Source organism: Genypterus blacodes, unplaced genomic scaffold, assembly GCF_046128005.1.
Source record: "Genypterus blacodes isolate CSIRO-AG114 ecotype Tasmania unplaced genomic scaffold, CSIRO-AGI_Gbla_v1 ptg000529l_1, whole genome shotgun sequence".
In the NCBI taxonomy this organism is placed as follows: domain Eukaryota; kingdom Metazoa; phylum Chordata; class Actinopteri; order Ophidiiformes; family Ophidiidae; genus Genypterus; species Genypterus blacodes.
The window spans coordinates 87041-110000 of NW_027467283.1; the positions used below are offsets into that span (position 1 = coordinate 87041).

General features: G+C 52.7%; 3 protein-coding genes across 3 annotated transcripts in view; 1 reads left to right on the plus strand and 2 right to left on the minus strand.

Annotated features, from left to right (window-relative positions):
* Positions 1 to 473: 473 nt before the first annotated feature.
* Positions 474 to 2059, minus strand: rps23 (ribosomal protein S23). The gene is made up of 4 exons (XM_076140234.1): positions 1951 to 2059; positions 951 to 1110; positions 744 to 864; positions 474 to 656 (listed from the first exon to the last, which is right to left on the minus strand). Exons 1-4 carry the CDS (start codon positions 1952 to 1954, stop codon positions 510 to 512), a joined length of 432 nt encoding a protein of 143 aa, XP_075996349.1. The 5' UTR covers positions 1955 to 2059; the 3' UTR covers positions 474 to 509.
* Positions 2060 to 2710: 651 nt separating this feature from the next.
* LOC142990440 (uncharacterized) lies at positions 2711 to 5527 on the minus strand. Its single transcript, XM_076140233.1, has 4 exons — positions 5003 to 5527; positions 4794 to 4931; positions 4348 to 4537; positions 2711 to 4062 (listed from the first exon to the last, which is right to left on the minus strand). Exons 1-4 carry the CDS (start codon positions 5379 to 5381, stop codon positions 3360 to 3362), a joined length of 1410 nt encoding a protein of 469 aa, XP_075996348.1. The 5' UTR covers positions 5382 to 5527; the 3' UTR covers positions 2711 to 3359.
* A 1509-nt stretch (positions 5528 to 7036) lies between these two features.
* Positions 7037 to 22960, plus strand: part of tasora (transcription activation suppressor a) — a 16351-nt gene continuing 427 nt past the window's right edge. The window contains exons 1-28 of the mRNA XM_076140240.1: positions 7037 to 7472; positions 10037 to 10182; positions 10694 to 10786; positions 11039 to 11111; positions 11211 to 11302; positions 11386 to 11520; positions 11643 to 11773; positions 11912 to 11943; positions 12079 to 12178; positions 12494 to 12597; positions 12801 to 12904; positions 13587 to 13659; positions 13749 to 13823; positions 13968 to 14164; positions 14351 to 14611; positions 14788 to 14977; positions 15412 to 15543; positions 15921 to 16066; positions 16658 to 16856; positions 16960 to 17223; positions 17484 to 18703; positions 18779 to 18904; positions 19094 to 19253; positions 19526 to 19634; positions 19837 to 20015; positions 20217 to 20366; positions 20537 to 21218; positions 22144 to 22960. The exon at positions 22144 to 22960 is cut by the window's right edge and continues 427 nt beyond it. Coding sequence (XP_075996355.1) covers positions 7238 to 7472; positions 10037 to 10182; positions 10694 to 10786; positions 11039 to 11111; positions 11211 to 11302; positions 11386 to 11520; positions 11643 to 11773; positions 11912 to 11943; positions 12079 to 12178; positions 12494 to 12597; positions 12801 to 12904; positions 13587 to 13659; positions 13749 to 13823; positions 13968 to 14164; positions 14351 to 14611; positions 14788 to 14977; positions 15412 to 15543; positions 15921 to 16066; positions 16658 to 16856; positions 16960 to 17223; positions 17484 to 18703; positions 18779 to 18904; positions 19094 to 19253; positions 19526 to 19634; positions 19837 to 20015; positions 20217 to 20366; positions 20537 to 21218; positions 22144 to 22624 — 5889 coding nt within the window. The 5' untranslated portion in view covers positions 7037 to 7237 and the 3' untranslated portion in view covers positions 22625 to 22960. The remainder of the gene's footprint in view (positions 7473 to 10036; positions 10183 to 10693; positions 10787 to 11038; positions 11112 to 11210; positions 11303 to 11385; positions 11521 to 11642; positions 11774 to 11911; positions 11944 to 12078; positions 12179 to 12493; positions 12598 to 12800; positions 12905 to 13586; positions 13660 to 13748; positions 13824 to 13967; positions 14165 to 14350; positions 14612 to 14787; positions 14978 to 15411; positions 15544 to 15920; positions 16067 to 16657; positions 16857 to 16959; positions 17224 to 17483; positions 18704 to 18778; positions 18905 to 19093; positions 19254 to 19525; positions 19635 to 19836; positions 20016 to 20216; positions 20367 to 20536; positions 21219 to 22143) is intronic.

The window sequence follows — 22960 nt, forward strand, 5'->3', positions numbered from 1 at the left end:
CTAAAGCTCCTCTACATGGAGACAGAAGCTTGGATACACACATGTTGACCTCTGACCTTTGTCAAAAAACATGAAATCTAAAACCCAAACTTGTTAAAGCATCACAGGGCAGAGAAACCATGAGCCTGAAGATCTGAGGTCAGGAAGGAAAGATGACTGACATGTAGACGACCTGGGAGAGAGAGTGTGTGTGTGTGTATATAAAGTACCTGGATGTGTGTGTGTGACCAATGACACAGAACAGCTGAGTGATGAAACCCAGCAGCTGGATGAGAGCAGGAAGTGAGCGTCTAACCTTTAGTAACTCTGACCTTTGACCCCTCAGTCTGACCCCCACCTTCATTTATTTTATTTATAAAGTGAATGTTTACATTAGCTGCGTGGCTAACAGACGACCTGAGACAGTGTTTCTATGGCGACGCCGCGGCCCGTAGAGTGTGTGTGTGTGTGTGAATGAAGCACAGAGGCAGAGCGACAGTCAAACAGGTCTTTATTCATCTACAGTCGCTCTAGGACCTGGGCCTCTCCTTCTTGCCTTTGTAGAGCGCCAGCAGAGACACGTTGGCCACCTTCACCACCTTGAAGCGGACTCCAGGGATGTCACCCACAGCGTGACCTTTACGACCGAACCCTGCCACCAGGACCTCGTCGTTCTCCTGAGGAAGAGAGGAGGAGGAGATGAAGAGCAGCCAGAGCAGCCAGAGCAGCCAGAGGACACAGACGGGACAGAGCGACGGGTTTACCTCGATGAAGTTCAGGCAGCCGTCGTTGGGCACGAAGGCGGTGATCTTCTTGCCGTTCTTGATGAGCTGGACCCTCACACACTTCCTGATGGCAGAGTTAGGCTGCTTGGCCTCAACGCCTCTGAGGGAGAGGAGAGGAGAGGACAGGTCAGGCTGGGCACCATGGTAACAACACAACAGCAGACCCTAGACCTCTCTGGTACTCACACTTTCTCCAGCACGATGCCCTTGGCGTGCGAGGCTCCTCCAAAGGGGTTGGCCTTCAGGGCCGTGCCCAGGTGAGCCTTCTTGTACTGCTTATCGTGCCATTTCTGCTCACGGCGGTGATTACGGAGCTTCCTGGCTGTACGCAGACCACGACACTTTCCTGCACACAGAGGGCTTCATCAACAAACACACTCTGCATATGTAGGAACACAGGGTAGGGCTCTCAGGCTCAGGAACATGTGGGGAGCTGAGCCTGAGCAGGAGGAGAGCAGAGGGCTCATCCAGGTGAGGAGGATCAATAAGTTAAGATCAGACGATGATGGACCGAGGCTCAGCGGCCAGAGCCCTCAGCTACCATGGAGATCAGCTTGAGTCCTCAGCAGTGAGCTCAGCCTGACCGCTCAGCCTCAGTCTGTCCTCATGTGTGTCACACTCAGCATGTATTTACTTTATTCTCCTCATTTCCCTTCTCTGTCCGTATGAAAACACTCCGGTCTGTCTTAGCCGCCTTCTTCCAGTCATATCAAAGTCTTTCTCCACTTAAATCCTTTTTTACGTCGCTCTCGCAGCACTCTAGTTCCTTTAGCGGCTTTGTCGTTAGACTGATCGCTCCGTGCTAAGCTAACCCGCCGACACAAACTCTCGTCTCTCCGGCTCAAACCTCATCGTAGTTTAGTTCTGTAGAGTTCTCACGCGGCCGTGGGCCTTAAAAGTATCCTAGTAACTCTAAACTTACATCTAGAGGGAGACTATGATCGACACCTGAGGGCCGCAGAGAGCTGTGCTAAGCTAAGCTAACCGTGCTAACACGTAGCCTGTCATGGCCGCTCCACGTTGCGGACCGACCGGAGCCTAAAGCGGCCAAATGTGAGGAGATGAGGCCGCTGTGAAGCTCCGGCCCGGACACGGAGGGCTCCTTACACCCGCGGGCCGGAGATGAGTGGAACACGGAGCCGTAATGAGGCGGATTGAGAGCGTTAAGGCTCCGGTGGTCACGTACCCATGTTTGCAGCAGCGAGCCTGGGTTGGAAAGGAAGCTCCCAGGATGCACCGCGGAAATCTCTAGTCTGAGGACCCGGCAGGGCGTGGCCACGCAGAATGCCTTAATGGAATCAGTACTCCTCAGCTGGGACGTCTTCTTCTCCGGGTCCACTTACCTTCAGAACTCACGACCCGGCGCTTTCAAACTACCGCACACACTTCTATGTTATATCCCACAGATATACTTCCTCTTTATACACAACAAACCATCATACATGAGTATTTATGGGTATTTATCTGTTGTTTCCTGCTTATTTTGTAAAGAACACATTTCCTTTTCTTCTTTCTTTCTTTCTACTAGAGTAGTACAGCGTGTGTGTGTGTGTGTGTGTGTGTAGCTGTGACTACATCAAGACAGGGAGGTTCATTCACTCAACAGCAACATGTTTGAGTTTGATTGACATTCACAAAGGATAGCAGTGGGAGACATGAATGGGGTAAAGAATGATGTCACAGCTGTTAATGACATCGTGCATGGTGTCACAGCTGTTTATGACATCATGCATGTTGGAAGAACGTCCAAAGTGAAAACAAGCCTCATTCCTTCAGATCGACCATCTGGATCCTGCTGAGGGAGAAGTGAGCCTCAGTGTCTGCAGGAGAAGATCAACCACAGCCAGGTAGAGACCACCTGTGTGTGTGTGTGTGTGTGTTTAATGCTGTTTAGAATTCTAAATATTAAAATATTTAAACTGTTTGGTTTTGAAGTTAAAGATTGAAAAAGGAGAAAACAATATTTTCAGTATTTCTTCAGTATTTAATGGATGAAGCGACTCCCATCTGGACTGAGACAGATGTGTACTGAACTGATGTTTGCCATATAAAAGAGTATTTAAAACACTGGCAGCGTTCCATTCCTGCCAACACACACAAGGAACACGTGCGTTTATTTACAAATGAGCCCCTAAACTGAGAATAAGCCCCTTTAAGACAGGAAGGTGTGTCTGTAAGAAGAGACACCATCATCATCATCATCATCATCACAATGCTGCTCATCTTCATCACCACATTCACCAACATGTTGACTTTACATACGGTACTTTAAACATGACGCTTCACTCAGTCAGCACGTTTACATGCACTTTGGATTATGCAGCTGGAAATGGATTAATTCATGCTGAAGTCAAACTGTGATGATGTCGTCCCCGCCTGCATGAGACGCTCTGCCATCACACAGCCCCTCTATGAGCACAGAGCAGAGGAGTGCATGTAAACGTGACTTTACAGAGACTGACAGGTCCATGGGCCTCAGGGTCAGGGTTCAGGTGTGTGATTATTATTATCATCATCATTATTATTATTATTATCATTACTACCCAGAACCCACAGTCCATGTCACCAAACATATGCAGTTGCCAGATGAGTTTGTCAGTTTGTCTCCAGCTTCATGGCTCCAGCTGCCAGGCCCTCCGAGTCCAGGAAGTTCTCTTTAATCCGGTCGGGGTCTTCAGGGAGCTGGAGCCGATGTTCACGCTCCCATCTGACCCCGCTGAGGTCTTCAGACAGGATGAGGTCTGGATGAGCTGCAGGCGGGTCCAGAATACCTGGAGAGTGGGACACCATCTCCTTCATGTTGTTCCAGACGGTGAAGCTCAGGTTGCTCAGGTGTTTGGCCACGTCGATCAGAGCTCCTGAGTCCAGCTGTGGATCCTCCAGCAGGGGGCGCTGCTGCACTCTGTCCACTGCAGCCTTGTAACTATGCAGCAATGAGACGTCTTCAGCTCTCTGCTTCTTCTCTGTGGCTCTGATTGTGTCTGAAAGGGCTGCGATCTCTCTGCTCACAGCCTCCATCTTCTCCTTCATCTTCTGACTCTTCTGTTCCTCTTCCTCCCTCAGTGCAGCCAGCCTGGTCTCCTCTTCCTCATGGAGAAACAGGTGAAGCTTCTTGAACTCCTCCTTAATCTGCCTCTCTGTGTGTCGGGCCTGAACCTTGATGTGTTCTGCTGTTTGATCAAAGTTTCCTTTGACTTGTTCAAAGAACTTCAGTTTCTGGTGTAAGGGCCTCAGGGACTTCTGGATTTCCTCTTTGGGTTTCTGCGCAGCTTCATCTCCGGCCCTGAAGCTGTGGCTGCTGTGTGGAGATCAGGGGGGAAGAGCTTCAGATCATTTAAACTGGGAGCAGCAGACACACTGACATTAGGTGAGGGATGGAACCTTTGGCTCCAAGATCCTTTCATTCATTAAGGTCATCATGCCCAAAAACAGCAATTATTATTTAACACACACACACACACACACACACACACACACACACACACACACACACACACACACACACACACACACACACACACACACACACACACACACACACACACACACACACACACACAGAGTGATTGTGTCCTGTACTCACTGTTGCAGGTCTCTGAGCGTAGCCACCATTTCCCCCATCACTCCCATCAGAGCGCTGCTGGACGCCTCCATGGATGTGATGATGGCGGCGGTCATTCGTTCAGCCACTCGCTCGCTGTGCTCCAGGAAGCGCTGATCGGCCCGGTCCAGATACTCCATCAGCTCCCTGTCGTCGTCTCGCTTACGCTTCACTGAGGACACAACAACAGAGAGTAAGTCTCTCTCACACACACACACACACACACACACACACACACACACACTCACACACTCACACACACACACACACAATTTAAATATGAGTAATTTCTGGAAACAATTCAGAGTTTTACTAAGCTGTGACTTCTCTCAAACCATTTGGACCTTTATTGAATGAACTGTTACGACATTCTTGTACAGCATTTCAACATTGTGTGTGCGTGTGTACGTGTGTGCGCGCGTTCTTACGTCGCTTGGGGGCGTACGCGGGCCTGCTGCAGGGCGCCTCTGCTGGCGGCAGTGGGGTGCTGCAAGACGCCGACGGCTCGGATGTCGGGCTGCTGCTCGCCGTCTTCGTCTCCTCCACTTCCGGGTTCACGCAGGAATCTGATCACAGCGACATGTTATTGTTTCGGGCCGCGCCTCGCAGCTTGAGCCACACGCGCAGGGACACTTACCGGTCTCCGCCGCGGGCTCGTAGATGACCTCGAACATGGCGCTGGCGGAGTTGAGCGTCCCGCTGAACGGGCCGCTCGGTCGGTTCCCCCACACGGCGTCCATCAGCTCGTAGTTGAGTCCCGGTTTGCTCCTGCAGCGGCTGAAGCCGTTCTTCCCGAGCTCCCGCTCCCGGTAGCCCATCTTTAACTTCTTCAGCTTATTGATGATCTGCTCCGTGGTTCTGTGGACCCCGGCCCGGTCCAGCTCGGCCCGGATGTCCTCGTACAGGTTGGCTCTGCGCTGCGGGGGCTCCAGTCGGCCCTGCGCCTGCCTGCTGCCCCACACGGCCAGCAGCACGTTGGTGTCCTCCACAGACCAGTGAGTGGACCTGGGCTCCATGCTGAAGGGCTGAAGATGGAGGCGCAACGTAAACAACCACCGCGTCCGCTACTTCCGGCTCTGACGCTGTCATTTTTTCCCCTCGATTAACTTTATAGAAACGTCAGAAATCCAGAGCAGCATGTTGGCAGAACAGCTGGAGCTCTGGTCGCCTCTGTTTACTGCCCAATCTGCGTAGGTGAGGTCATGTGACCTGACGCAGCCTCAGCAGCGTGTCTGAGGTCAGCTGACCTCGGGGGTCAGGTCGGGTCAGGGTTATTTGTGTGTCCAAATCTCAGAGTGCCCATGAGTGTGTGTGGGGCGGAGGAACACCTGCAGAGTTACACCATGGTTCCATGAAAGGTTGCTAAATAATGACACAAAGTTGCTAAAATGCCAACAGTGGAGAGAGAAGAAGAAGAAGAATGTTCAGTTCAGAGTTCTACTCCAGTAAAGTGCTTAACACATCAAATACACAACACAAATACACACAATAACAAATGATACAAGAAATATAAAACATCAAAAATCTCTCTTTATAATGTTGCTCATCTGCGTGTGTCTGTGTGTGTGTGTGTGTGTGTGTGTGAAGCAGCACTGCTGTGGGCAAACAGAGAGAGGAGAGAGGAACAAGGCGCTCTGCAAAACAAGTCGACACAAATCAAGCAAATCAGCTCTGGAATGGACGGAACAAACAAACAAACCCTGAGATCTGCAGTGAGATCACAGCTTAGAGACGAGTTCAATCAGAATCTGAGTCCTTTTTGTTACCATGAGGTTTACACTTATGAGGAGTTTAGATCAATAAAGAAATGAAGAGAAACACAGATCCCAGTTATTTCACAGGACAATATAGAATAAAGATAAAGAGCTTATCAGTGTAACGTGAGTGTGTACCATACAACTATATGTGTTTAAATAGAATAACAGAGAGATGGTTCAGTCAGTGGGGGCCAGGTCTTGTTGATCAGGCCCACTGCTGAGGGGGAGAAAGTATATCTGTGGTCCTGATGGACCTCAGCCCAGCTCACAGCCCATCCCTCCTCACAGATGTCACACAGCACTTTATATGGCTAAATGTGGCCCTGGAAGAACAGTTTGTCAGCACGGACCCTTCCACCTCCTGGCTCCAGAGGGTCTCAGACCGCTGCCCCAGGTCTGAGGAGAGGAGCCCCGTACATCCTGACCATGTTTGGCTCCAGACAGGCAGCTTTCTCCACAATAATCAGTCTAAACTAAATAAGGTTCCAGGCTCTGCGGAGCGTCTCCACATGTGTGTGAGAGCGGCCCTGACTCCATCAAGCACAGAGGTCAACTCCTGGCAGGACAGGCAAGAGCTCAACTCTCACTGAGCAAAGGAGTGTGGGGACTCTAAAAGGGTTCAGGTGTTAAGATGTGTTGAGGTTTATTACCTGTCTAATCGGTTGAGACTTTTGGGTGAAGATGTAAAACAGAAAAAGGGAAACCCAAGCTTCTGCTCCCTTTATCTGATGATCTCTGAAGTTAAGATGACTGACAGACTGCTTCAACTCGGAAACAGAGACAGCACGTGTGTGAAGTTAGTTAGTTTGTGTAGTTTGAGCTCACTTGTCTGTGTTTGTGTGTGTGCGTGTTCCAGCTCCTCTTGACTCCTAACCCGGAAGTGCGCTGCGCTCGCACCGGGCCGGGGGCGGGGCTCTTTGTTCTGAGCGGAGGGATCTCTCTGCTCTCACACACACCAGCTCGGTTTGTCCCGGGCAGCATGGCGCTGTTGACCGTGTGATGGTTCGAGTCCCTACCCCGGACGATGAGGAGGTAACAGCGGCGTCAGCGCGGAGCTTCAGCAGAAAAACAGTGACTTATTACGGCGCAAAACGGAGGCGTCCGAGAGACCGAGAATGGATGACAGCCTGGCCCGCAGAGAGGCAGCCTCAGCCCGGCAGAGGAAGGCGGAGGCTGCTATCGTTAGCCCGGGAGACGGCCAGGCGGCGGAGCTGCAGCAGCCCCGGGAGAGCGCTGCTGCTGCTGCGGCCAGAGCGAGGAGGGACTCTGCCTCTGGTGTGGTCCACCAGAGACACATGCCCATGGACCCGCTCAAGTTCCACATCCCGAGGAAGAACAAGGAGCACCGAGGTAGGGGTGTGTGTGTGTGTGTGTGTGTGCGTGTGTCGGTGAAGCCGAAGCCTCCATTCTCGGACAGAAATAGGTCCATTCTCGGACATGTTCTGATGCGTTTCTGGCCCATTTGATGGGTAAACCTCTTGTCTTTCGCCCTTGGGCTCAGTCTGTGGCCCTCTGTTGTAGCTTTAGTCTTCACTTATCTGGACGGAGTCGAAGTCTTCATGAAGCTCAAGCTATTTGTGATGAAAGCTAATAATGGTTTGCTAGCGCAGCGCGTAGCTACAGCTACAGTTATTAGCGTGTTTACTTCTTCACGTTAGTCTGTGTCGTCCCTGTACGCGTGCAGCTGAACACACACGGAAACACACACTGCTCCTCTCCACGTCAGGCAGCAGTGAAGCTTTATAACGTGGTTTATTAGCTTCATCAGCTCGCTAACAGTTGGTCTCTGGTTTGTTTACATTCGCGCTGATGTGATCAGAGGCGCGCGCATGTTTCTGACCTCATATACGCTTTAAACGGTTTACTGGGACCTCACTGACTGTGTGTGTGTGTGTGTGTGTGTGTGTGTGTGTGTGTGTGTGTGTGTGTGTGTGTGTGAGAGGGAGAAAGTGTGTGTGTGTGTCAGAGAGAGAAAGAGTGTGTGTGAGAGAGGGGTAGTGTGTGTGTCTGTGCGTGTGTTAGTCTTGACCTTATCAGAGTTCAGTGCTTCTTCATTTCCATGCCCTCAGCTGTTCTTGTCTTTCTTCTTTGCGTCCCCACATTACAGTAGTGTGAGACATGAATGCCCCCCCGCCCCCTCATAATGACATCATTCATGAGCCGTATGAAGCACCTCCAAACAATACCAGTGATGATAATATTGACAGGTGTGTGTGTGTGTGTGTGTGTAAATGAGAGCACATGTTCTCCTCTTCCATCAGCACACAGATGAAGCCCTTCAGTCCTCAGGAAGCTTTTATAACATTATCATATAACATTATTACATCTTCATGCTTCTGTGTTGACATCCAGACAACAACAGTAGAGCTGTGAGATGATGATTTAATTCTTCATCTTTCTATTTGTGTGTCTGTGTGTGTGTGTGAGTGTGTGTGTCTCTGTGTGCAGCTACTTTTAATATGTACATGTTGAATATATGTATACATATATCTGTAACTCTATCCAGTGTATGAGACTATCACCTTATGGAAACAACCTGAGAGAAGGTAAACATGCTCCTGGCTCCTGCTCAAAGCCAAAAGAGCCCAAATGTAAACCAGCCAACTTCAACAAACATGCACTTTCTCACAGTTCAGAGTGAGGAAGAGGCTTTGTTTTATCTTCACACAGACAGGAACACTGTGACTCCTCAGTGTTGCAGTGTGAGCATGTTGAGCTCCCTCAGGTGTCTCCTCCTCCTCCTCCTCCTCCTCCTGCAGGTCCATCTGCTCTCCTGAGGCTTTGGTACATTTGACACAAAGGCTCCCTGCCTCTGCCGTCCTCTGCAGGCTAACAATGTGCGTGCGTGCGTGTGTGTGTGTGTGTGTGTGTGTGTGTGTGTGTGTGTGTGTATGTGTGTGTAGAGTGAGTTAGAGCCTCTGCCCTGAACAGTGATGAGCTCATCCTACTAACTACATGCAAACTGTCACACATGCATGTATGAAAATGAATGAAACGCTCTCAGGTCCTCAGCTGTGTGAAGGAGCTCAGGCTGCTGATGAACTCTGACCCTGAAGCTCCCTGTGCTCCTGATGACATCATGCTAGAACATAGAGAGTCAAGCTTCCGGAGCCATTTCACTATCAAGGCTTTGATAATCAGTTACTCTTACAGTTTATTGATCATTAATGGAGTTATTAGATTAGATTAGATTAGATTAGATTAGATTCAACTTTATTGTCAGTGATCAAGTACAGGTACAAGCCAATGAAATGCAGTAGCATCCAACCAGAAGAGAAAGTGTACTATTATATATACAGAATACAGAATATATACAGAATAAACTATATACATTATATATACTATATATACTAACTATAAATATAAATTAATAAATATGTAAATAAATAGTGCAAGGAGTCTTAGTGCAAAATGGAAGTGAAATGGAAATGATCACCGTGTGTGTGTGTGTGTGTCTGTGTCTGTGTGTGTGTTTAGGGTCTCAAGGGGAGAAACCCTATGAGTGTTGTAGTTCATTAACTACAAGGAGGAAAGAGGAAGTTGGTAGGATAAATGTTTGTTATAAACACTTTAAAAGAAGTCAAAGTCTATGGAGAGATGTTCTGTGCTCAGGAGTCCTAGTGGACCTCTGACCTATAAGACCTGAGCCACCTCACAGTTTCACCATAGGAAAATGTTTCATCTTCAGAGGCGACTACTTTGACTTTATGCAAAGCATCATTGTGTGTTTTCTCACCCATGAGCTCAGCTGACAGGAAGTGCTGATAGTCTGATGTTGATCCTGACAGAGGAGCGAAGCTGAGCAGGACACACACACACACACACACACCACTGAGACACTTCTTACATCTGAGCTTCATAAGCACCTACACATGATCTCATCCTGACTGTCTGTCTGTCTGTCTGTCTGTCAGCTCTCTTCCAGAGCATCTCTGAAGAGTCCAGGGAGTATGAAGACATGTTGACCGTCCTGACCTCCAGCTTCATAGAGGCCGGCTCTGCTGGCTGCTTCACCTTCTCCAATCCACGCCTGGTGCACAGCGAGCTGCTGGAGAAAGAGGTAGAGGGGGGCCTGAGGGGACCTGAGGGGACCTGAGGGGACCTGGGGGGACCTGGGGGGACCTGGGGGGACCTGAGGGGCGTCTTTCACCTGCTTTCAACCTACTTCCTGCTTGGTTTTGTATTCAGACCATCTGGTTGTAAAGCCAGGCTCCATGACTCTGACCTAACTCCTAAAGAATGCTTAAGGTTCCTAATCAGACCTCTGTTTAGTTCACTTGTCTTCACACGATGCTCCAGCTCAACACCTCAGGCGCTCTCTCACTTTTTGTCTTTCCCCTTTCTTAGTGCAGGAGATGTTAAAGTAGAAACGTCCCAGCGTTGTGTTGTTAGTGTTGTTAAGCTGGTGTGAAGAGGTGGAGGACAAATGAAGCATAAGATCAAGCACAGATCACAGAGATGTGTCTGCAGAAAGATCTCCACCTTCTGTCTGTCCTCCTCAAGGATCCTGTCATCCATCAAACTTTATAACTGACGGTCTGTCTGTCTGTCTGTCTGTCTGTCTGTGTCAGTTTGTGGAGAAAAGGAAGGAGATGAAGGCAGAGGGGAGGACGGACAAAGAGCTGGAGGAGAACCACTGCTTCCTGTTGGCTGATGCCTCCAAGGTGAGAGCAGACGGATGAGGTTCAGTTCAGATCAGATTCTCACTCTGCATCTTAAATAAGGATCCAAGTAAAGTGAAGTGGTTTTAAGAGAACAATGAGCCTTATTAAGATGCTTCTGTCTAATGGGGACTTAGTTTGGGTCTCTCTCTATTTCTACACCTGTTCTCCAGACCTGGAAGGGTTTGGGTTTGAAGCATGATGTAACAGCTGCTGTATGTGTGTGTGTGTGTGTGTGTGTGTGTGTGTGTGTAGCTGCCTGCGCTGTGTGAGAAGGGCCTGTGTGTGAGTCACAGCTGGGTCATTGCGCTCGGGAACCCAAGCAAAGGTAAGAGACCGAACATCACACACACCTTCAGAGATCATGGAGGAGGAGAGGGACGGCTGTCAATGTGGAGAGATGAAGATGTGTGTGTGTATGTCCTAGGAGTGTATCTGTCCAAGTACTCAGACCTGCTCCAGGTTAACCCCTACACTCCTGGAGCCACAGGGGAAATCATCATCTTCAAAGTCATGAAGGTAAATCCTCCTCATCTTCATCCTCAGTGTAAACACCCTGATAGTGTTCATGCTTTGACCTCTGAACTGTGTTTGCTGTGCAGGGGAAAGTGAAGAGCATCTATGAGAACATGACCAAGAACCTCCTGGACCCAACTCCTCGCTTTGACGGCCACATCTCCAAGAACGCCAGCAAGGTCACTTCCCTCGCCATCTACCGCGCCTTCGAGCTGACACAGGTAAACACACACACACACACACAGCATGAGTGTGTGCTCAGAGCAGTGGGGGTCCAGGCCTCTGTCCTGGGTCACAGAGTCCACATAAGTCCCCTTGATTGACGGCCCGTTGTTTCTTTCAGCAATATTTCTACGAGTATTCCTTTGACGAGCTGCGTCAGCGTCCTCGCCACGTCTGTCCCTACGCCGTCATCTCCTTCCACTTTAAAGGAAAAGACTCCATCCTTCCCAACAAACTCCTGGCCCCGGTCAGGTATGAACACACACAGGGTCAAAGGTCGCCTGTCTGTCATTGATTGAACTGCGGTGACCTTCAAAGAAGCTGCACAGATTCTTCCATGTCAATCTGACAACAACAACAACTCACAGGTTTGCTCTGTTTGATTGACAGGATGAACAGCCAATCAGCAGAGGGGAGTAAAGGTAAGAGTGTGATGATCCAGTGTGCAGAGGCTTTAAGGATCTGTTAGTGATGAAGGTTCTCCAGCGCCCTGCGTCTTCTGTCTCTGATCAAAGGTCTCCATGTCTCCGTCTGTCTGTCTGTCCGTCTGTCCTCAGAGGCTCAGCTGACCGTGTGGACGGGAGAGTTGGTGAAAGGAGAGAAGGTTATCTTCCAGGTCTCCCTCCGCTCTTCTTCTCCCTTCCTTCCCCACAAACTGTGAGTCCCGACCTCATGTTTGTGTGTTTACATGTGGTGGGTAGATGGCTAGATGTTGGTTCTTCACTCTATCTCCTTCACTGTGTCTCCTTCACTGTGTCTCCTTCTCTGTGTCTCCTTCTCTGTGTATCCTTCTCTGTGTGTCCTTCACTGTGTGTCCTTCTCTGTGTGTCCTTCACTGTGTGTCCTTCTCTGTGTCTCCTTCTCTGTGTGTCCTTCTCTGTGTGTCCTTCTCTGTGTGTCCTTCACTGTATGTCCTTCTCTGTGTGTCCTTCTCTGTGTGTCCTTCACTGTCTCCTTCTCTGTGTCCTATAGGCCAAAGAAGCTGGACATCGGTAGCCTGATGCGGTTTGAGCAGCTGAGCCGGCTCCTCCCCTCGGCCCTGCTCTCCTGGAGCCTTTACAGGGGCGGACATGAAGGTGAGAGCGCACACACACACACACACACACACACACACTCTGTCCTCAGACCACAGGTGTATCTGTGTGTGTTTCTGTCTCTTCCTTGTTGGTTTGCTTTGTTTCACCTCCGTGTTTTCAAATGAATGAATCCATTCAGCCTTCATCTCTCTGAGCAGCTCCACTCACTGTGTGTGTGTGTGTGTGTGTGTGTGTGTGTGTAGTGGAGAGGGGCGGTCATTACTGCAGCCTCCTGGAGGTGGTGGACAGGAGCCGGACGGACATCAGTGTGAGCGTTCTGCTGCAGGAGCTGGAGAGGAAGAGAGCGGTGGGTCCTGCTCTTCATCACCTGCATGCTTATACTAACACCTAACCTCACCTGGACCCTGAGCCTGATCTGAACCAGGAGGTGTTCCTCCCCCAGGCCTCCTGTCCTCCTGCTGCTCCTGCAGAGCCCTCAGAAGCTTTCAGCTCCATGATTACATTACGACATTACATTACGATCATTTGGCTGACGCTTTTATCCAAAGCGACTTACATTACATTGACCACCCTTCGCAGAGGGGGGAGCAATTGAGGGTTCGGTGCCTTGCTCAGGGGCACCTTGGCAGGGGCTCGAACCGGCAACCTGTCCGGTTCCCAAGCGGAAGCTCTACCCACTGAGCCACTGCATCCCATGATAATATAGAGTCAACATTTACTTAATGTGCTTCCATGAGGCGTGAGCGCTCTGTGGGCCGCTCTGCAGGGCCTCAGGCTCTGGATCTGTTAGCATCATCACGTTATGCACACAGAAGTTGTTTTGCTGTGCTGCGGCCACAGACGGGTTGATCACACGCCGCCCTCCCTCCTCAGTGGGGGGTCTGAGGAGCAGGAGGAGCAGGAGGAGCAGGAGGAGCAGGAGGAGCACTCCTCTGGGGCTCTGGGACTTTAAACAGAGCAGAGGAGCAGACCTTGGGTGTGTGGTTGATGTGTTTGTGGTCTCTTGTGGTCTGGTTGCCCTCTGACAGGTGTTGGTGTCTCGGCCGAGTGAGCGAGGCTTCCTCCTCCTGCTGTCCAGCGCTCAGATGGCTGCTCCCTCCGGTACGATCCTGAGGGACCATCCTCACTGTGAGCTCATGTCCCAATAACAGGCAGGCTGCAGTCTTACAGTGACATCATTGTGATTGCAGAGCGTCCAGAGGGGTGGAGGAGGTGTCTGCAGGCTCTGTTCGTCTTCCCCGAGTCCAGAGATCTGGACAAATCCAGTGAGTAGCCTGTAGTGTTCCTGTAAACTCAGCCAGGCTCCTCCCTCCCTCCCTCCCTCCCTCCCTCCTGAGCGTGTTCAGGTGAAGTGGCTCATTCAGAGACTTAACCCTGCTCACCTGTCTTCCTGTCTGTCCCTCCTGTAGCGCCCAGATGCAGATCCTCTTGGCGTGACGCCTCAGAGTCGTTGAGGTGGAGCGACGCAGTGATGCCCCGGCTCAGCCTCTTCCTCCCGGCGCTGCACCACGCCCTGGTGAAGGCCCGGGCCAACCCCCCCGCTGAGATGTCCACCAGCGTGGAGCGGCAGGCGCAGGAGTACCTGAGCGGCCTCACAGACAGCAAGGTACCAGCTAGCTTCTACCTCCCGCTCACACTCACACCTGTCTGTCCTTTCACACTCACACACTTTGATACAGCATCACTCACACACCCAAGCAGAGCCTCAGGTCCACTCAGTAAAGTCCCAGGTGGAGGCCCGACCCTGACCCTGACCCTGACCCTGACCCTCTCCTCTCCTCTTCCTCTCCAGGTTCTTCAGTACCCCATGAGTGAGTACGATTCCAAACTGGACGAGCGAGACAAACTGTTTCCTGCGCCCAAACACCAACGTGCAAACACGGAGAGCTACCTGCGCTCCTACCTGTACAGCCCCGCCCTCTACCTGCTGGCTGTAGCCAGGGCCAAGCAGATGGTGGAGAGGCACTGTGGCCCCGAGGAGCCGCGGGACAAAGGGAGGATGCCCTGGAGGAGCTGGGGGAAGCAGATGGAGTCCAAGGCCAACGCTCAGAAGGTAACCATGACTACAATCAAAGGCCAGGTGTCTCTGCTCTGGACTGTGTGGACGGGTACACCTGACAGAACCCTGGGTACAGGTCAGGGTCCAGGCCCGGGCTCATAGATCCTCTGCCTCATGAGGGAACCAAAGCTTATTCTGTGGTCCCTTTACAAACTCTGTGTGTCACGCAGACCCAGAGGCTGATCGACCTCCTGTTGACCTGTAAGAGGAACGCAGAGAACGAGGTGAGCAGGGAGGAGGCGGTCACGGGAGGACACGAAGCGACGGGGAGGAAGAGGAGGCTGGAGCAGGAGACGGCACAGAGGACCCTGAAGTTCCTGAAGGCCTCTCAGGCCCCCGAAGGACAAGACAGGGTCCCAGGTGAGGAGGGGGGATCTGAGGGCCTGGTCTCTGTTGAGGTCCGTTTGTTGTGGGTGAGGAGCATGTTGAGTAAATCCTCCATGAAGCACAGCTCTGCGTGCAGCAGCTGGTTGGCTTTGCGGAGGTATGAACCCACAGTGAGACCTCAGACCACAGACAGAGGAGCTCATCAGAGTCTCATCACAGCTCCTCTGCTGGCTCCGCTCACAACTCAAGACCTCCAGAACCGTCCGTCTGGATTCTGACCACATTAAGGTCTTCACTCATCTATACTCATAATGGAGCTCAGGGTCATTCAGCTGAGCCTCTGTCCTGCACTGTTCTGGTACCAAACCCGGTTCCCCCCCTCAGTAAATGTGGACAGCAGCTCATTCAGTCGTTTGTAAAGCGGCCCTCACACTTACTGACTGATTCTCTCTTCCTTTGGCCACCAGTTGAAGGCGGTCCAGACTCCGCCTCTGCCAGCTCTGTGTCTGCGTCTCTGATGGGCCTGCTGGGTCTGAAGGACTCTGATCTGAGAGAAGACGGCTCAGAGCTCACTGCCAAGCTCCTCCAGCTGCTCAAAGGTCAAGGGACACAAACATTATTGATCCAAATCACAGTGTGAGCACAGGGGTCAGTGTGAGCACAGGGGTCAGTGTGAGCACAGGGGTCAGTGTGAGCACAGAGGTCAGTGTGAGCACAGGGGTCAGTGTGAGCACAGAGGTCAGTGTGAGCACAGAGGTCAGTGTGAGCACAGAGGTCAGTGTGAGCACAGGGGTCAGTGTGAGCACAGAGGTCAGTGTGAGCACAGGGGTCAGTGTGAGCACAGGGGTCAGTGTGAGCACAGAGGTCAGTGCTCATCCTGGACCACAGTGCACCTGGAGATGTTAGCTGAGACACAACATGTTGATCTGAGGTTCTGTTGATACCTGCACACTAAAGCTGAATCTTCCTCTGCTAGGTCTGGATCAGGCGGCCGGAGGCGCGGCCAATCAGAGCCCTGCTGAGGAGCAGAAGAGCGACCCGTGTCCCTTTGACAGGTTGGCCACCAAGCTGGGCCTCCCCACCAGCTGTGACATCGACCTGAGGAAGCAGGAGGAGCTGGAGGTAACCACAGCGCACACACACACACACACACACACACTGTAGGTCACAGTGAGACCATGATGTCATCAGCTGTATGGAGACAAGAGTGAAGCTACCTGCTCACTTACTTCTGCCTAACAAATACAAAAACAGGCTCTTTCTGAGAACCTTAGACTGTAAAACTCAAGTAGCTTAAATGTAGCTGAGAAAATAGCTTGAATGTAGCTACTTTTACTGGGGAGCTGATTAATACAGAGAGTAGCTTGGTTCCAGCTTCAATACTTTAAAGTCTGACTGTGTGTGTGTGTGTGTGTGTGTGTGTGCGCCTGTGTGTGTGTGTGTATGTGTGCCTGTGTGTGTGTGCGCCTGTGTGTGTGTGTGTGTGTGTGCGCCTGTGTGTGTGTGCCTGTGTGTGTGTGTGTGTGTGCGCCTGTGTGTGTGCCTGTGTGTGTGTGTGTGTGCGCGCCTGTGTGTGTGCGCCTGTGTGTGTGTGTGTGTATGTGTGCCTGTGTGTGTGTGTGTGTGTGTGCCTGTGTGTGTGTGTGCCTGTGTGTGTGTGTGTGTGTGTGTGTGTGTGTGTGTGTGTGTGTGTGTGTGTGTGTGTGTGTGTAGGAGCAGACAGCAGGCAGCATCAGTAGTTTGGAGGGGTTCAGTCCCAGCTCCCACAGCGGGGAGATGAACCAACACACAGCAGACAGAGGAGGAGGAGGAGGAGGAGGAGGAGGAGGAGAGAGGCTGTGGCGCGGCGCCAGAGGAGATGAAGAGGAGAACGAGGAGGGGGAGATCCCCTGGGTCCTCATCCCCATCACAGGTCTGTGCCTCATTAAAAACCACCGAGACACCATCTTGAGATTCCAAACGGTGGTGACCTCTGGTGACCTCTGGTGACCTCTCAGGTGAATGTGTCCCTGCAGGTCTGTGTTCAGAGCGCTACACCCAGAGGCAGAGGGACATCCCCCAGGATCCCCGCTTCCTGCACCTCACCATGACGACAGACGCCACAGCGACAGCAAGACCCCACAGGAGAAACCCCGCCCTGTCCCCGGAGACCAGCCCTCCCCCCTCCCCCTCCCCAGAGGCTAGCCCCGCCCCCTCTCCCCTCCTCCAGTCTAATGAGCTCAGCCCACGCAACAGCAGCCAGGGGCACGGCCCCCCCACCGCCTCAGGGGGGGGTGCAGGTAGGAGCATGTCTGACACACACACACACACACACACACACACACACACACACGAACACACACACACACACACACACACACACACACACACACACACACACCCCTGTCTTACACACACACACACACACACACACACACACACACACACACACACACACACACACACACAGAGGTCTGTCTCACACACTCAGTTTGAGTCCACAAAGTTCAGCAGTGAGTTTGTCTGTTTGATGATGATGATGATGACTCTTCCTCCATAGACTCCAGAGCAAACACTCAGGAGAAAGAAGAGAATAGAGCGTCTGCCCCTCTGCAGCCAGAGAGGAGGAGCCCTGAGGCAGAGGAGCAGCAGGAGGATGAAGATCCTCACAGGGAGGAGGCTCCAGATGAAGGATTGGCGATGGAGGTACAGCCTGCTGGAGAGGAGCAGGTGGTGGAGGTGATGGAGGTGCAGGAGGAGGTGGAGGAGGAGGCCTCTTCCTCTCTGAGAGGAGGCTCAGGCAGTGAGGAGGAGGAGCGGGGACACAGAGACCTGGACAGCATCGTGAAGAAACACCTGAGCAGCTTCTCCTCAGAGATCCAGCAGCTCCTGCAGGAGCAGAACGTGAAGTGCGTCTTCCCCCGCTCCCCTCATTACCCAGAGGGCAGTGGGGCTAAAGAAGCTCTGTCTCCCTTCTCCCAGTACGTCTCCTTCTACAACGCCTGCCCTCACATCCAGACCTACGTGCGCTGTCTGCAGCAGAGCTTCAGCGGCCTCCTGGTGGAGGTGGCTCAGGACTGTCAGGGTCCTCAGCCCGACAGGGACTCTGGGTTGGCGAGCCGGGTCAGCGCCTACGTGGCCGGCATCCGAGCGGCCAATACGCCTGTGAGCGCAGACGACGAAGACCGCGTCGGCGCTGCAAGCCATCAAACAGGAAGTCAAGTGTGGCCGCCCAGCCGCTCCCCGCCCCACACGCTCACCTCTGCTTCTGCTTCCACGCCGCCGTACCATCCTCCTGAGGATTGGGGAGACGGACTGTCCCTTCCTGGTTCTGTCCCCTCCTCTAACGGCGCCCCCCCTCCCCTGGATGTTGCCCCTCCTCCTCCTCTTCCTCCTCCTTCCTCCCAGCAGACTGACCTGACTCCTCAGCAGAGTCACAGTGTGGTCAGTGAAGGCAGCACCTCGTCCAGACCCACACAGGACAACGGCCCGTCTGCAGGCCCCGCCCACAGGAGCGGCTCCACACACACCCAGTGTACCGGGAGCTCTCATCACACGGTGGAGTCCAACAGGGAAGGCTCGCCGTCTGAGGCGGGCTCCTTCCCCGTCTCTGCCTCCGTCCCCCCGCACAGCCCCACCGCCCTCAGCTCCCTCATCAGTCAGCTGCAGCCCGAGGTCTTCAGCAACCTGGTGGAGATCATCAAAGACGTGAAGAGGAACTCGCTCCACTTCTACATCCACAGCTCACAGCCGGGAGACCGGGTGGACGAGGAGGTCAAGGTAACGACACCACAGAAGATATCTGGTGTTAGAGATGATGGACAAGGCAAGTAAAAGAGTGTGTGTGTGTGTCAGGAGTATCTCCTGAAGCAGGGGAACGTGGAGCAGAGTCCCATGACCTTTCTGACCCAGGACAGATCAGCTGACAGCAGACTGCTGGTTGTTATTAAGAACCAGGACATCGCTGCTCACATACACAAGGTAGGAGAACACACTTACACACACGCTACACACTCACTCACTCGCACACACACACACACACACACACAATCTGTGTCTTACTGCCAGAACATGAAACTCACAGGATCAGCTGTGAAAATATGAAATAAAGCAAACAAACATTGTGTGTGTGTGTGTGTGTGCGTGCCTGTGTGTGTGTGTGTGTGTCAGATCCCAGGCCTGGTGTCTCTGAAGCGTCACCCGTCTGTGGTGTTTGTGGGGATCGACATGTTGGACGACATCAGGTCCAACAGTTATAACGAGCTGTTTGTCTCCGGCGGCTGCATCGTCTCAGACGAGTCGGTCCTCACAGCTGAACACGTCTCACACGGTACGTCACGGAAATCCAAGCTCCTCAGCCAAGCAGCCAAAGAGTTCTCCTGGTTGTCTTGGTAACCTGCTGTTGTTGTTGTTTGCTTCACATTAAAAGCCTGGCATGAGTTCATGTGTCAAACATTTAGAAAGCTTTCATTGTGACAATGCAGAAGTGTTCTGACTTCATGAGCACTTCAACATGTACACATGTGTACACACATGTACACACATGTACACCAGCAGAGGTTTGTTGCTTGAGGTGTTTGTTAACGAGGCGTTGTTCTGCAGAGCGACTGGCTGCTCTGCTGATGTTCCTGGAGCAGCAGAGCTCCTCAGAGAGCAGCTGGAGGTGGAAGGTTCACTACAAGACCCACAAGAGGTTAAAAGAACAAGCCAGGTAGGGGTGTGTGTGTGTGTGTGTGTGTGTGTGTGTGTGTGTGTGTGTGTGTGTGTGTGTGTGTGTGTGTGTGTGTGTGTGTGTGTGTGTGTGTGTGTGTGTGTGTGTGTGTGTGTGTGTGTGTGTGTGTGTGTGTGTGTGAGAAGAAAGGACACTCAAACTCTTCCTTACACCTGCTGTCTGCCTGTTGTCATGGTCACAGGTTCAGGAGAGATGCAGCCAGAGTGTTGGACACACTGTCGGCCTATCAGAAGCGACTCATCGTTGAGTTCCTCCCGTATCATCACTGTGACACGCCCGACTGTCAGGCGCCCCACCTGGACTGTCTGATGGAGCTGCAGGCACGATACACTCAGTACAGACACACCATCTTCCTGACCGGTATGTACACACACACACACACACACAGAGCTGGGGCTAAAGCAGCACTGTGTTGTTTGGAGTGTGTGTTCCTGTAAATTCTGTTTCTTGATGTCAGTTTTGCACACAAACCCCCCGAGACCCCCCTGGTCTTACTGTCGTCATGGCGGCAGGTGGAGGGTCAGCTGTGTGTGTGATGTTGTGGTGGTGTGTGTGTTTCAGAGCAGCGTATTGAAACGTTGTCTAAGTGCTCTAGTGGAGGCGTCATCACAGCCAGCATGGAGGAGCTCCTGCACAGCTTCACCAGCCTGGTGGGTCACCACAACATCAAGGACAAGCTGCCAATCAAAGACCACCTGCTTGCTCCCAAAGGTCAGAGTTCACATGCATGAGACCTTCATCTGAATAAATGATGTAAAAATCAATCCATCTAATGTAGATGTGCCTGGATGTATGTTTGTACACTAACAGCAGCAGTTTGTGATGTAAAGCTGACCTCTGCTGACCTCTGCTGACCTATGACCTCTGCTGTGCCTCCACAGAGAAGCCGCTGAGTCACGGAGACTCCATGTTGGGCTCTGAGCTCTCTCCTTCCATCTTCCCTGAGCAGCTGCCTGCTTCCTCCTCCCAGCTTCCTCCTCTCCCTGACCAGCTGGTCCCCGAGTCCTCCTCCTCCTCCTCCTCCTCAGGTAAGGACGGCCCGCTCCAGCGCGCCGACCAAGACTTTGAAGCTCTGCGTCAGGCCATCTCACAGCTGAGGGCCGAGCGCCAATCCCAGCTCAAGCTGCAGCAGGCGGAGTTAAGCGGTGGCCCCCTGCAGTCCTTCCTCTCCAGCCCCGCCCCTCCACCCTGTCAGGGAGCTCCAGCAGAGCAAATCCAACGGCCCTCTGGCAGGAAAGCGGTGGCAGCCACTCTGGAACTGATTCACTCAGCGCTGCAGCCAGAGCAGCAGGAGGAGCAGAGCGCTCTGGATGGAGGAGAGTGGAGGAGAGGGAGCAGACAGCAGAGGGATGGAACCACCGCAGGAACCGTGGCTGAAGTTCCAGGTGAACGCCACCTGTCTGTCAGCAAGAACGACACAACCGTACCTCCACCTGCTGACCTCACACCTTCAAAGCCAGCAGCTCCGACACGCTGTGGAGGAAGTCTGACCTTTACTGGAGCTGAAGAGGGAGCAGGCTCCTGCAGCACCACTGCTGCTACTGCAGACGGCTCCAGAACCAGGTCAGTCAGTACCACCACCAAGACACTGAGGAAGAGGGAAAGAGATTAGTGGACAAACTGTCCCGCCAACTCAGGCTCAGTCTTACTGTGCTCAGGCTCAGGCTAAACTCTGCTCAGGCTCAGTCTTAACTCTGCTCAGGCTCAGTCTAACTGTGCTCAGGCTCAGGCTAAACTCTGCTCAGGCTAAACTCTGCTCAGGCTCAGGCTAAACTCTGCTCAGGCTCAGTCTTAACTCTGCTCAGGCTCAGTCTAACTGTGCTCAGGCTCAGGCTAAACTCTGCTCAGGCTCAGGCTAAACTCTGCTCAGGCTCAGTCTTAACTCTGCTCAGGCTCAGTCTAACTGTGCTCAGGCTCAGGCTAAACTCTGCTCAGGCTCAGTCTTAACTCTGCTCAGGCTCAGTCTAAACTGTGCTCAGGCTCAGGCTAAACTGTGCTCAGGCTCAGGCTAAACTCTGCTCAGGCTCAGGCTAAACTCTGCTCAGGCTCAGTCTTAACTCTGCTCAGGCTCAGTCTAAACTCTGCTCAGGCTCAGTCTAAACTCTGCTCAGGCTCAGTCTTAACTCTGCTCAGGCTCAGTCTTAACTCTGCTCAGGCTCAGTCTTAACTCTGCTCCGGCTCAGTCTTAACTCTGCTCCGGCTCAGTCTAACTGTGCTCAGTCTCAGTCTAAACTCTGCTCAGGCTCAGTCTTAACTCTGCTCAGGCTCAGTCTAAACTCTACTCAGGCTCAGTCTAAACTCTGCTCAGGCTCAGGCTAACTCACTTAGGCTTGTCCCTCGTATGACGTCACTAAGCAACAACCAGGACAAGGACGGCTGTGGCCCGACGACCTGGGACCGCTCAACAGGAAGGATGAGGTGTGTGTGTGTGTGTGTGTCTGTGCTCCTCCTCCTCCTCTCATGTCTCCCTTTCCTGCTCCTTGTTTAGAGTCAAATCCCAGGAGGAGTCCACAGGAGGAGACGTGGCACCGCCTGGCAACCTGGAACGCAGAAACACTGACAGTGTTGCCATGGTAACAAACGAGGAGGACGCCCAGCACCCTCCTCTCCCTCGGCTCCAGCAGCTCCAGCAGCAGATCCAACAGCACCAGCAGCAGCTACGGCGCCAGAACCAGCAGCTCCAACACAAACAGCAGAGTCCGGCTCAGACCCAGCGCCCCCTCGGCCTGCTGCCCTGCCCCCCTAACCTGCCCCTCCCCCCCGCACACATGCTGGCCCTGGGCGGGATCAGGGGCCTCCTGGGGCCCTCCCCGGGGGGGCTGGTTCCCTCCCGCTCTCCGCCCGTGGTCTGGCGCTTCCACCAGCCGCCGGACTTTGCCGGAGCCGGACTGCTGGGGGGTTTCCACAACGCTACAGCTCCGGGGGGCGGGTACAGAGGGGGGCAGAGGGGGGGCTTCAGCAGCATGTAGACCTGCAGACCTGGGACCCTTTAAACTGGGCTGGAAGAGCTCAACCAGGTGATCAGCAGGGAACCAGCACTCAGTGAGCCGTGGCCTTGATGTGATGACCTCAGTGTGCAGCGTGAGGCTGTCACAGCTGCTGGAGACATCTTTAACATTACAAACTGAAGGAGCATTCAAGGCAGCTGGGAACTTTGAGCACTGAATTAGGAGAAAAGTGCACGAAGGCCGCGAGTCTCAGTTCACCGCCCGGCCTTCAGCGGCGAGGTCACAGGTCACAGCTACGTGGCTCCTCCTCCTCTTCAGCCTGTGGAAACATCAGCTGAGAGTTAAACTGCATTAAAA